Source organism: Impatiens glandulifera, unplaced genomic scaffold, assembly GCF_907164915.1.
Source record: "Impatiens glandulifera unplaced genomic scaffold, dImpGla2.1, whole genome shotgun sequence".
Lineage (NCBI taxonomy): Eukaryota > Viridiplantae > Streptophyta > Magnoliopsida > Ericales > Balsaminaceae > Impatiens > Impatiens glandulifera.
Window position 1 is genome coordinate 271661 of NW_025918797.1, and position 13305 is coordinate 284965.

The following is a 13305-nucleotide window of genomic DNA, read 5'->3' on the forward strand; positions in this document are numbered from 1 at the left end:
TAACTTTTCAGCTTCAGACTAGGGTGCGAATATAGAAAGATAATAGGTAACAACTACAGGAGTATTGTGAGCCTATGTTGTACTCATCCCAAAACAAGACAACATTTTCAAAATATAACTCTTCTGTGAAAGAAATAGCTTCTTTTGAACTCGATCTCTTACTATTTCCATGCCTAGATTTTTTCGTGCTCCACTTAGATCATTCATATCAAACTCAGAACTGAGAAGGTCTTTCAGTTCTTGAATCTCCAACATTTTCTTGGCCGCGATTAACATGTTGTCTGCATACAGGAGTAAATAAATCAAAGAACCATCACCAATTTTGTTTTGATAGACACAACAATCATATGAACTCCTATTGTAACAATGTTCAATCATGAAATTGTCGAACCGATTATACCACTGTCGAGGAGACTGTTTAAGTCCACGCAAAGACTTATTTAGACTACAAACATGTGTTTCCTTACCAAGAACAAGAAACCCTTCAGGATGACTCACCAGTATATCATCCTCAATCTCACCATGTAAGAAGTTGTCTTCACGTCTAATTGCTCGAGTTCCAGATCCTAATATGCTATTATAGCTAGTAGTACCTTGATAGAAGTGTGTCGGGCTACAAGTGAAAATATCTCATTGTAGTCTACACCTTCCTTTTGACTGAATTCATTTGCAACTAATCGTGCTTTATATCTAGTCCCTTCAACACTAGAGGTTCAATCTTTCCTTTTGAAAATCCATTTGCACCCAATGACTCTTCTCCCCTTAGGTAAAGTAACCAACTCCCATGTATTATTCTTGTGAAGTGATTCTATTTCCTCACACATGGCCGTAATCCATTGCGCAAAATCACCACCATTAACAACTTTATTGTAAGAAGATGGCTCATTATGTATGACATCTTCAGCTACTTGAAGTGCATAACTTACCATTTCTTCAGTATCATTCATAGAGGGACTGAATTTCCTACTTCCAGGACTAGTTGAGATCTTTCTTCCCTTGATTGAATGAATTAACCTTTTAGGAGCTTTAATTTGCCTTTCCATTCGTGTAGTAATGTCAGATTGACTTTCAGGTACTCCAAATTGATAAACTTTATCAGATGGTTTATCAGTATCGTGTGTCATGTTAGTTGTCCCTTGAACTGGAGACACCTTAAGCTCCACTTGTTTCTCAGTATTATCATTTTCTTCAAAAAGTGATGGTTTGACAAATGAGTTAAGTATAAACATCTCATTAAATGTGACATCCGTACTGAGAATTACTCTACCTTTAGAAGATGACCAGATTCTATATCCCTTGACACCATCTCCATAGCCCATGAAAATACACTAGTTTACCCTTGGTTCCAACTTTCCTTCATTGACATGATAGTAAGATGTCCACCCAAAGACTTTCAAATGAGAATAATCAACGATGTTACCAGACTATACCTCATAAGGGAATTTGCAATCAATCCCAGTATACGGTGCACAATTTATCAGATAGCAAGCCGTTAAGACAGACTCGCTCCAATACTTTCTAGCCAATCCAACATTAGAGAGCATGCTTTTAACTCTCTCTAGCAGTGTTTGATTCACCCTTTTTGCTACACCATTCAGTTATGGTGTACCTCAGACAGTATGATGTCTTGCAATCCCCATATCCCTATAGAACTCATTAAACTCAGATGAATAGAATTCAAGTCCATTATCTATTCACAGCCTCTTAACCTTCTTTCTAGTTTGATTCTCCACCAGTGCCTTCCAATGTTTGAAGGTCTTAAATACCTCGCTCTTATGTCTTAAAAGATACAACAAGGTCATCCTTGAGTAATCATCTATGAATGTTACAAAATAGATATAACCTCCTATACCTTCAACTTGAGCAGGACCCCAACAATCAGAGTGGATATAATTCAGTGTGGCTTAGTTTTGTGAACTCCCTTACTGAACTTACTGCGATGCTTTTTCCCAAAAATGTAGTGTTCACACAACTCAAGGTTAGTAGACTTGTGGCCAGATAAAAGATCTCATTTGCACAGAATTTGCATCCCCGTCTCCCCCATATGTCCAAGTCGCATATGCCACAACTTGGTTACATTAGGGTGCCGATTCACAGATTTGGATGCGACCGCAGCGGAACTTGTCAGCGTCTTACCTTGTAGTTTATACAAGGTATTTTGTTTAATACCTTTTAGTATTACTTTTGAACCTTTACTGATGCATAATGTTCCTTCTTCACCTCTAAACATGAAACTTTTAGCATCTAAAATGCCTAAAGATATTAAGTTCTTCTTTATTTGAGTAACATGTCGAACTCAAATTAAGGTCCGTATCTTACCATCATCAGTTAGAATCTTGATAGTCCCAATACCCATCGTTCTATATATGGCATTATTTCCTATGACAATGTTTCCACCATCATAATCTTCATAGGTATTGAATCAGTCTTTATTCGGACTCATATGATATGAACACCCTAAATCCAACACCCACGTATCAATAGGGTGTAGAGAAGTGCTAACTACAAGGGCAATTTCCTCCTCCAAATCGGTGTCTCTATCTTTATGTTCTATAGCAGTCGTAAAATATTTGCCCCTTTTCTTAGGACAATTATTCTTACAATGACCAGGTTCTTTACAGTAATTGCAGATGTCTTTAGTAATAGGGCCCTTAGATTTGTATTTTTTATCCTTCTTCTTTCTAGACCCTTTGTAGTTGACTATGTTGGCAATCAACCCAGATGCTTGATTGTCTACAATTTCACCGATCTCCTTATGGCGTAGTTCTCTAGTATGAAGTGTTGACTGAACTTCCTCTAGAGTTATGGAGTCCTTACCCACAATGAATGATTGAACAAAATTTTCAAACGAGTTGGGTAAAGATACCAACATAATTAATGCAACATCTTCATCTTCGATCTTAACATCTATATTTCTCAGTTCTACTAATATAGTGTTTAACTTATTAAGATGTTCAAGAAGAAACTTACTTTCAAGCATACGAAGATTGAATAGACGTTGCTTTAATAACAACTTGTTAGTTAGTGACTTTGTCATGTACAAAACCTCTAACTTCGACCCCAAACCGATTGCAGCATCTTCACCTGATACCTCAGTAATCATTTCATCAGCTAGACAGAGTAAAATTGTTGAGTGTGCCTTCTCTTCCAAGACCTCAAGCTCAACATTGATTTTACAATAGGTAGACTCCTTTGCAAGACCTGCAACTATCTTCGCATTTTCCTTCGATAATGGTGCCCAGACGCCTTGTTGTTTAAGCAAGGCTCGGATTTTAATCTGTCATAGACCAATTCTGTTTTGCCCTGTGAATTTTTCGATTTTCAAATTCATAGAAGACATCTTCTTACCAGAAAACAAATAATGATAAACTGATCGGATCTAACCCACTCTGATAACAATTATTGTGCGGAATGCAAGAATGTGATGAACAATATAGTACGGAAAAAACGGATGAAGAGAGATTTCTTATTGTCAAAGATGAGAAGATTAAAATATTACAACAAATAAAAAAGACGACAACAATAAAATTTAAAAAACAAGAAAACGTAAAACACCTAACCTAATTACGCGTAACTGTAAAAATAATTGTGATGTAACTGAAATTAATATAAACCACAAACAATTGATAGTTGATATTAATTCATATACCAATGGCAAAACGTTAGAGCAAGTGCATATCTTACTCTAAACACAACCATCTATGCTATATTAGATTTTTTAACAAATTTTTTTTCAAAAAAGACCATACATCAGTTAATCTAAACATTAATTCTAAATTAGAAAATTCTAAAATTTTGACTCTCCTAGTTTAAATTTAGCAAACCAAATACAAATTTTTTAATTTTTTAATAATTCTTTTTCTCTCCTCTCTCTTCTCTACCATTCTTTCTCTCTCCTCTTTCTCTCTTATTATAATAATAGATTTTGGAGATGATGAATATTTTATAATTTTGTAGGATAGAATTGTAAAATTTAGAGTAGCTGATGTATTGACCAGTTAAAATTTGAGATGCTAAAGTAGGTTTATGTTGTTTTAATGTATTTTAGATACTCAAATTTAGAGTAGCTGATGCAGTTGCTCTTACATCTTTCATCTTCATGTTTTCCAGGTCGCCCTAAGGGTTTGAAGCCAAACTTGCTTTACCGTTTGTTTCCTTTGTTCGCTATTTCGAGTGTAACCCATGCTACTTTGGAAGATTTTGCGTCGGCTATCTTTTTAAAGCTAGATTCATCGACGAATCGGTATAGCAGATACAAAGTCGTCTTGTCTTTAGTTCGAACGACCTTCAACGTGTTTAGATGGGCATTTGAATACCCATCTGTGTTTATAAACTAGAGATTGGAATGTATTTTACATTGTCCAATTTAATAATCATGTGTTTGAATCAACTATCTACTTCACTGTAATGTTTTACTTATTGAAGCCTAATCAATTTTTATACAGTACTCTTAAATATGAAAATTTCTAAAAGAAATGAAATTCTGTAAGTATTTATATATAATGTTAAGTGCCCTAACAAAAATAGTTTGATAGTAGCATAGTATTTGAAAGCAAAATATTTTTGTCTTAGTTGGTGATGCATATATGAGAAGGTAGTAATAATATATACGATAGTCAGCGGTTCAGATTGGTTTGTTTTTAAATTGTTAGGTCTCTTATATTCTAAACAATGGAAAGAGTGTTGAAAGTCAAACATGGACTAGATTCAAATCAATAATAAGTAGTAGTAAAACAAAAGCTGCTAAACTTTATCAAAAGGAGAAATAAATCTCCAAACTTGTAAAATATTAAAACTAGTTCAAAATTTGAAATATAAGAGAAAATATAATTTATTAATTAAGCAAAACTATAAGGACTATTGTTTTGTTGAATAATATAGGTAGAGAAAATGTCATTTTCTAAGACAAAATGGGTAGCAACTAGGGCATAAATTTAAGGACCAATTCCACCATTGAACAAATCTAGTCTTCTCTCCCTATTATATATTGAGCACATATCCACACACTAATTTCTTCAATTCTTTTCAACCCAATTCTTCTTTCTACAAAACCTTCAAATCCTCAAAGACATATAATCATGGCGGCTTTTCAAATTTCAAGCTTGATATCGTCTTCTTCCTCGTTTCCTTGTCGGAGACATGTCGCCAAATCCACAATCAACCATCCAAACAAGCTAACCATCAACGCCCTTTCCCTCCCGGACCTAAGCGCCAGAGTCTTGGTCGAAGAATTGCAGCAAAGAAGCAGCGGTAGTAACAATAGTATTTACAAGAACATTATTAGATCAAACGTCCCGTTTACACCTTCCCCCAAACAGGGCACTAAATCTCCAACCACCATCCCCAAGCTCTACGCCATAATGGAAGCCATCGCCGACAGGATAGAGATGCACAGGAACATCAAGGAACAACGAGAGAACTGGAACAGTCTTCTGTTAAATTCTGTTAACGCCATGACCCTAACCGCCGCAACCATCTCCGCAATCGCCGCCGCCGGTGGGTCCCATGTGGTCGCTCTCAGCTCCTGCTCGAGTCTCTTATACATGGCCGCGACCGGATTGTTGATCATCTTGAACAAGATCCAACCCTCTCAATTGGCGGAGGAACAGAGGAATGCGGCGAGGCTGTTCCAGAAACTTCGACGTGAAATCCAGACCAAACTGTCTATCGGGAATCCTGAGTCCAAGGACCATAGAGAAGCTATGGATAAAGTTCTTGCGCTGGACAGAGCCTACCCGCTTCCCTTACTCGGGAAAATGCTAGAAAAGTTTCCGGAGGGAGTGGAGCCAGCCAAGTGGTGGCCGGAGAAGAGAATTAGACGGCAAGAAAGTATGTCTCCGGCGGCAGCAAGAGGCGGCGGCAACGGATGGGACGAAGGGCTGGAGGAGAGGATGAAAGGGGTAGTGGGTGTGTTGAGAAGGAGAGATAAGGAAGATTACTTGAGACTGGGGGAGAAAGCATTGAAGTTAAACAAGATGTTAGGAATAGCCGGTCCTGTTTTAACAACCGTGGCAGCTGTGGGCTCTGCTTTGATGGGGCCGAGCCACTCCGGTTTGGCAACGGTGGTCGGAGTTGCTGCCGGAGCAATGGCGGCGGTGATAAACGCGGTGGAGCACGGCGGGCAAGTGGGAATGGTGTTCGAGATGTACAGAAGCAATGCAGGGTTCTTCAGTTTGATGGAAGAATGGATAGAGGGGAATTTGGAGGAGAAGAGAGGGATCAACGGGAATGTTATGGAAATGAAGGTGGCTTTGGAGTTGGGGAGGAGCTTATCAGAGCTCAGGGATCTTACTGATTCCTCATTAATGGCAGATCAAGAAGAAGAATTCGGAAGCAAACTCTTTTGAGATCTACAAATTAAATATATTATATTGTTTATGTTGGGTTTCTTTGCCTAGAATATTCTTTTTGTATGATTGTCCCACATCGGAAGATGATGGGAGTTGGGGAAGTTTCTTACTGTATAAAAGAAACTCTCCCCTCTTTGGTTTACTGCACCCAATATTTGTTAGTTCTCTTTTGAACTATTCTGAGTATCTGTAATCCGTGTTAACGATTATAGTGAAATATTTTTCAGTGGCTCTGCCCGTGGATTAGTCAGCAATTTTGCTGGATACCACGTTAAATCGGATGTCATTTTCATTTTGTCTTTTACTATTATTATCATTGTTCTTGCATCCGTTATAACAAACTGGTATCAGAGCAGGGTTGTTCAGATTCGCTCAGGCAAGAATGATGGTTGAATGTAAAAGTTTTGAAAGCCGACAAGTTTACTGGGAGGAATAGTTTCAGTTTGTGGCAGATCAAGGTCCGGGCATTGTTGAAACAACACGGCCTATGGGCTCCCTTGATGAAGCTTACACCTGTCCCGCCACCTGCTGATATGAAGTCTTTGGAAGAAAAGGCACACTCAACATTGCTCTTGGCTTTGGCAGACGATATCATTACTGAGGTGGCTGAGGAGGAAACCGCTGCTGGTTTGTGGTTTAAGCTGGAGACTTTATAGATGAAGAAGAGCTTAACCAACAAGATGCTTTTGAAGCAACGTCTGTTCAGTCTGCGTATGCAAGAAGATTGTGGTGTCGAGAAACAGGTGGAGCAGGAAATGACTGAGGCTAGTTGTGAAGCAGAGGAGAGTTTTTCTCAACCACTTTCAGCGGTTGCAGAGGAAGTGGATCCTCATGAGCCATCCACCTACAAGGAAGCTGTTACGGGTACTGAGTCTATCCAATGGCTTGCTGCCATGGGAGATGAGATAACGTCACTTCAAAAGAATCAGACTTGGGAATTAGCTAGAATACCACCAAGGAGAAAGATTGTCACTTGTAAATGGTTGTTCAAGAAGAAGGAAGAGTTGTCACCAGCTGAGGGGGTCAAGTATAAAGCCAGGTTAGTTGCTAGAGGGTTTAGTCAGAAAGAGGGAGTGGACTATAATGAGATATTCTCACCAGTAGTCAGACATACTTCCATCAGGGTGCTACTTGCTATAGTTGCACATCAGGACCTGGAACTCGAACAGCTAGACGTGAAGACATCTTTCTTACATGGAGAGTTGGAAGAAGAGATATACATGACTCAGCCAGATAGTTTTCAGAAACCTGGAAAAGAGGAATATGTTTACAAGTTGAAGAAGTCCTTATATGGACTGAAATAGTCCCCGAGTTAGTGGTATAAGCGGTTCGATAGCTACATGTTTAAGATTGGCTATTCAAGGAGTCCGTATGACAATTGTGTCTACTACAACAAGCTCAAAGATGGTTCCTTCATCTATTTGGTATTGTATGTAGATGATATGTTTCTAGCTGCTGAGAAGAAGTCTGACATTCAAAAGTTGAAGGGACTACTCAGTATAGAATTCGAAATGAAGGATTTAGGTGCTGCTAAGAAAATTCTGGGAATGGAGATCTACAAAGATAGAAGTCATAAGAAGTTATTCTTGTCACAGAAGGGTATATTCAGAAAGTTCTATCAAGGTTTGGAATGGCTACTGCTAAGTCCATTGATACTCCTAGTGCTTCAAATGCACATTTGTCTGTAGCATTTGCACCTAAATCATCTCAGGAAAAGGAATACATGTCACATGTTCCTTATGCTAGTGTAGTGGGAAGCTTGATGTATGCTATGGTCTGCACTAGACCGGATCTTGCACATGCTGTTAGTGTTGTCAGTAGGTTCATGGGAGACCCTGGTAAGGAACACTGGAAAACAGTGAAGAAGATTTTCCGCTACCTTAGGGGTACATCTGATATTGGTCTCAGTTATGGTGGTGATAGTCAGTGTCTAGTATCTGGTTACTCAGATTCTGACTATGCTGGAGATGTAGACAGTAGAAGATCGATGACCGGTTATGTATTCACGCTTGGTGGTTCTGTTGTGAGTTGGAAGGCTACTCTGCAGCCGACAGTAACCTTGTCTACTACAGAGGCAGAATATATGGCCTTGACAGAAGCTGCTAAGGAGGGAATCTGGTTGAAAGGATTGGTTAGTGACTTGGGTCTACACCACGATCAGGCTTCAGTGTACTGCGACAGTTTGAGTGCAATATGCTTAACCAAGGATCAAGTTCACCATGAAAGAACAAAACACATTGATGTGAGGTACCATTTTCTGAGAAGTGAGAAGAGGATCAAGGTAAACAAAGTGGGGACTGCAGACAATTCAGCTGATATGTTTACCAAGCCGGTTCCGCAGAGCAAGTTTCAACACTGTTTGAACTTACTCAATGTTAGAAGCTGTTGATTGCCCTTGAAGGGGCAAGGCCTGAGGCAGAGCAGGTCACATCTGGGCATTCAGTATAATGCATCTGTTTTGTTTATCTGGGCATTCAGTGTAATGCATCTGTTTTGTTTATCTGGGCATTCAGTGTAATGCATCTGGCACATCTGGTATTTAAAATACATCTGGTGCATCTAGCACATCTGGTATTTAAAGTAAATCTGGTGCATCTGGCTATCTGGGAAAATATTCAAGTCAAGGTGGAGATTTGTTGGGTTTCTTTGCCTAGAATATTCTTTTTGTATGATTGTCCCACATCGGAAGATGATGGGAGTTGGGGAAGTTTCTTACTGTATAAAAGAAACTCTCCCCTCTTTGGTTCACTGCACCCAATATTTGTTAGTTCTCTTTTGAACTATTCTGAGTATCTGTAATCCGTGTTAACGATTATAGTGAAATATTTTTCAGTGGCTCTGCCCGTGGATTAGTCAGCAATTTTGCTGGATACCACGTTAAATCGGATGTCATTTTCATTCTGTCTTTTACTATTATTATCATTGTTCTTGCATCCGTTATAACAGTTTATATAATTACTTAATTCATTCATTCATTGTATAGAAAGTGGGCTTAACATTTGAGACTACTTTACAAAAATGTAAAAAATATTAGGATTCTTATTGTTAACTTGCAAGTAACAAGAGGATTCTTATTGTAAAAAATTACGACTCTTTAGAGAGATTTTTTTTTTTTTATTAATTCTTTGAAGTAAATGTTATCTTCAGGATTTTTAAGTACAAAAATATCACAAATTAATTATTTAGTTTTATAAAAATTAATCAATATCTCATAGAAAATTTTTAAAGATATAAATAGTCAAAGTTCACTTGATAGCGCAATTGACAAGATTTACTCAATATTATAGAGCCGCAGATTCCAACTTTGATTTCTAGTTGGTACAGATAGTTGTTATTTAGCAAAAACATCCGCACATTAATTGGGTCATATACATTGCTAGAGACTGTAATGACAGTTGGTAAAAGGGGTAATAGAAACTCGTATATGAGTAATTTCTTTTGCTCAACGAAAACCGGCCTAAGAGTTGGCTGAGCGAATAGGGTTCGGAGTTTCATTAGTTAGAGGTCACAAGAGAGCGGACAAGGGTAAGGCTAGGACAAGGGCATGCAAGTTAAAGGCTAGGACTAGGACTAGGACAAGGGCAAACAAGTTAAAGGCTAAGCGAGCAAATCATAGTGGAGTTGGATGAGTGAGGGCGATATTTCGCTAGAGATCTAGGTTGCAGTAGATGAAGATACAAGTTTAAGCTCGGGAACTTTAATTTACATATAATCTCATTTGATTTCTAGCCTGTTTAAACTTTCTCTCAATACCAATTTTTTTTTTTACCGTTGATAGTGTACTCTGAATGGTAACCGTGCAAAAAATGATTGGTTATATTGGTTGGTATTGATGTCTTTTTTTATTATTCGAGTACTCCAATTAAATGAGTATTGATATCTTTTAATTTTTTTAGTCTCTAGTTAATTGTTGAGGGGTTTGAATCGAGAGAACAAATCTGACGAATCTCAATTGTTGAGTTATTATCTTTATTATCGTTAGTGATTTTATTCGACCGATACGTAACATCATTTTATGATACTTTTTCTCATCACATTTTTTAAAACATTTGTGCACGTTAATATTTTTTTTTTTGTCGTAGCCTAATTTTTTTTTTGTATTTCTCCCTCAATTGTCTTTCTTGTTTTTTAATTTTTTTTTATAATATAATGTTTTGTTGCATTTAAAGGAATTTTATTTTTTAATATTTTAAGGATTCTTTTAAGAAAAAAGTTTTTTTTTTTAGATTATTTACCATTATGCCTTGTAAATAAATGAAATTGAAATATGAGAGTGAATATATTAAATAAAAAATATTTAAATGAATAAAAAGAGTGATAGAATAAAAAAAGTAAAAGTAAAAAAAATATTAAATTTTAAGTAAAAATCCCTTAAAAATCTAAAATTAAACCAGCTCAAATCACCACCAAATTGTGTAATTGGATTCATTTGAACGTTTTTAAGAAATAACTACAAATATTTAATAGTGATTTTTTATAAAATATTTTTGTTGCAAAGATTATATATAATAATGGACTTTTACCAAAAAACAAATAATAAACTATTTATTACATTAATTATTTTTAATCTTATAATCACTTAATTTATCAATTAAATTAAAAAAATAGATTTATTTAATTTTATAAAATTTAAAAATAAATTAATAATTAAATAATTAAAAACTCAAATAACATATTTTATTAAAAACAAATTAACAAAATAAATAAAAATCCTAAATAACCCAATATGAAACATCTAAGAGAACGTTTTATATTATTTTTTTTAAGGATTCTCCGTAGGCTTATAGATAGAATAATAGTTTTTATTATTTTTAATAACCTACAAGGGGTCTTGGGGGCCCGGGCCTCCCCCAACCAGGGTAAAACTTTTAAGAAGTTATATATATGATTATCAAATAAGGCTTTGCCGGAGTGTTTTTGGAGCTGGGATGTATAGTAGAGGTCAGGTGATCAAACCCTGCCTCTAACAATTCTTTAATTATAACCTTATTTTATACCAACACTATTTATAATAAACTAACCATTCTTTTTATAAAAAAAACTAATTCATAATTATAGTATTCTAATTTTAAATATAATTTTATTAAAGTAATTATTATTAATATTTTATTTTATACAAAAAAAATATTTTCTAAAATACAAGTAATTATTAATATTTTATTTTATACAATTTTTTTTTCTAAAATACAATATTTATAATAATACATAAATTTTAGTTAATATATAAATAACATTTATTTATATAAGTTAAAATATAAAGAATTATATATAAAATAATAAAATTATATAATATTATTATTTATTTTAAAACTACATTTATATTATAATTTATTTATATATATATATTTTATTAATTTTAATATAATTAATAATACAAATTACTTATAAATATAAGGGTAAAATAACCATTTATATAAATATAAGGGTAAAATATTATTTTATATTTCTTAATTTTAAATTAATTTTAAATTATTTCAACAAATAAATGTATTTGTTAGATTTTATTTAGGGGTTGTGACACATATTTATTTTTAATCATTTATTTTATGTAGGATATAGAATAATGAAGATGTTCTATAAACGAATTTGTATTTCTACATCACATGACCGAATTTGTATTTCTACATCACATGACCAGCATGAGTCTTCTCAATCAATTAATGAGTCTACTAATGAGTCTAATGTTACTGATCAAATATACATGGTTAGAAGATAGCATATCAAAAGATGCATCATTTTGTTTTTGGTGTTATCTTTTCAAACTTGTAAATAGAAAAAACGTAAATGATACATTTATAGGAGATGAGTACAAAAATTGGAAAAGAGCATTAGAAAGATTCAATCGTCATACGAGAACTTCAAATAGTTGTCATAATGAAGCTAGAATTCAATTTGAATCATTTTAAGATCAAAGATATAACGTGAGAAACGTTTTACGTACACATGGTCGTGATATAGAAATAAATTATCACACATGTTTAACGACAATATTTGATGTAACACGCTTTCTATTGAGGCAAGGATTACCTTTTCGAGGACATGATGAGTCAAGTAGTTCATCAAATAAAGGAAATTTTCTTGAATTGATTGATTGATATAGTCAACGTAATGAAGATATTTGTCTTCTTTTGTACCGACTCATGGACAAGAATAATTTAGTAATTGTGCTTATTAGTATTTTTTTGTAATTATCGAGTAAAATTTTAATTAAAAATACATTTATTTGATAGCCAAAAAATGTTACGTTATTAAGTATTTGGCCTCTCCCAAGAAAATATTTCTGGGTCCGCCACTATATATATATATATATATATATATATATATATATATATATATATATATATATATATATATATATATATATATATATATATATATATATATATATATATATATATATATATATATATATATATATATATATATATATGAAGTTAGCATTATTATCTTATAATTAAGATTTTCACTTCAATTTAATACTTTAACAAATCCATTACGTTTGCTCTTTTAGGTATATAAAATTTTCACATGAGTTATCCCATTGAGTTAATAGTTATAATGGTAATATTGTAAAAAAATAATTTATTTTAGAAAAAAAATTAAAACAAATGAAATAAACTAGCTTGAGTGTAGAAAGTCTGAAAGAACCTTAGTCATTGTTGAATGAGTTGAATACAAGAAACTATAATTTTTTCTATTCAAAATGGGGTCGCTAAAGTATAGTTAAATAACCTAGTAATTTGGTATACAAATAGGCAATGAATAATTAAGTTATTAGAATATTGTAAATTATTTGAGTGACAATATTAATAAGAGAAGAGGAAAACATAATTAATTATACCACCAATAACAAATAATTAGTGAGACAAAAGCCCCTAAACTTTATCAAAATTTCTTAACCATCTTAATAGTGCTTGCTGAATGTCTGAATTATTATTGCTTTATTTAATTAAAA

The 13305-nt window shown here is 34.2% G+C and overlaps 1 protein-coding gene across 1 annotated transcript; it reads left to right on the forward strand.

Moving 5' to 3' along the window:
• The first annotated feature begins 5078 nt into the window (after window positions 1-5078).
• Window positions 5079-6347, forward strand: LOC124917053 (probable F-box protein At4g22030). Its single transcript, XM_047457627.1, has one exon. The coding sequence runs from the start codon at window positions 5079-5081 to the stop codon at window positions 6345-6347; it is 1269 nt and encodes a 422-aa protein (XP_047313583.1).
• The last annotated feature ends 6958 nt before the right edge of the window (window positions 6348-13305 follow it).

Coding starts and splice junctions, on each gene's coding strand:
- LOC124917053 (XM_047457627.1), top strand. CDS start 5,079: ATGGCGGCTTTTCAAATTTCAAGCTTGATATCGTCTTCTTCCTCGTTT.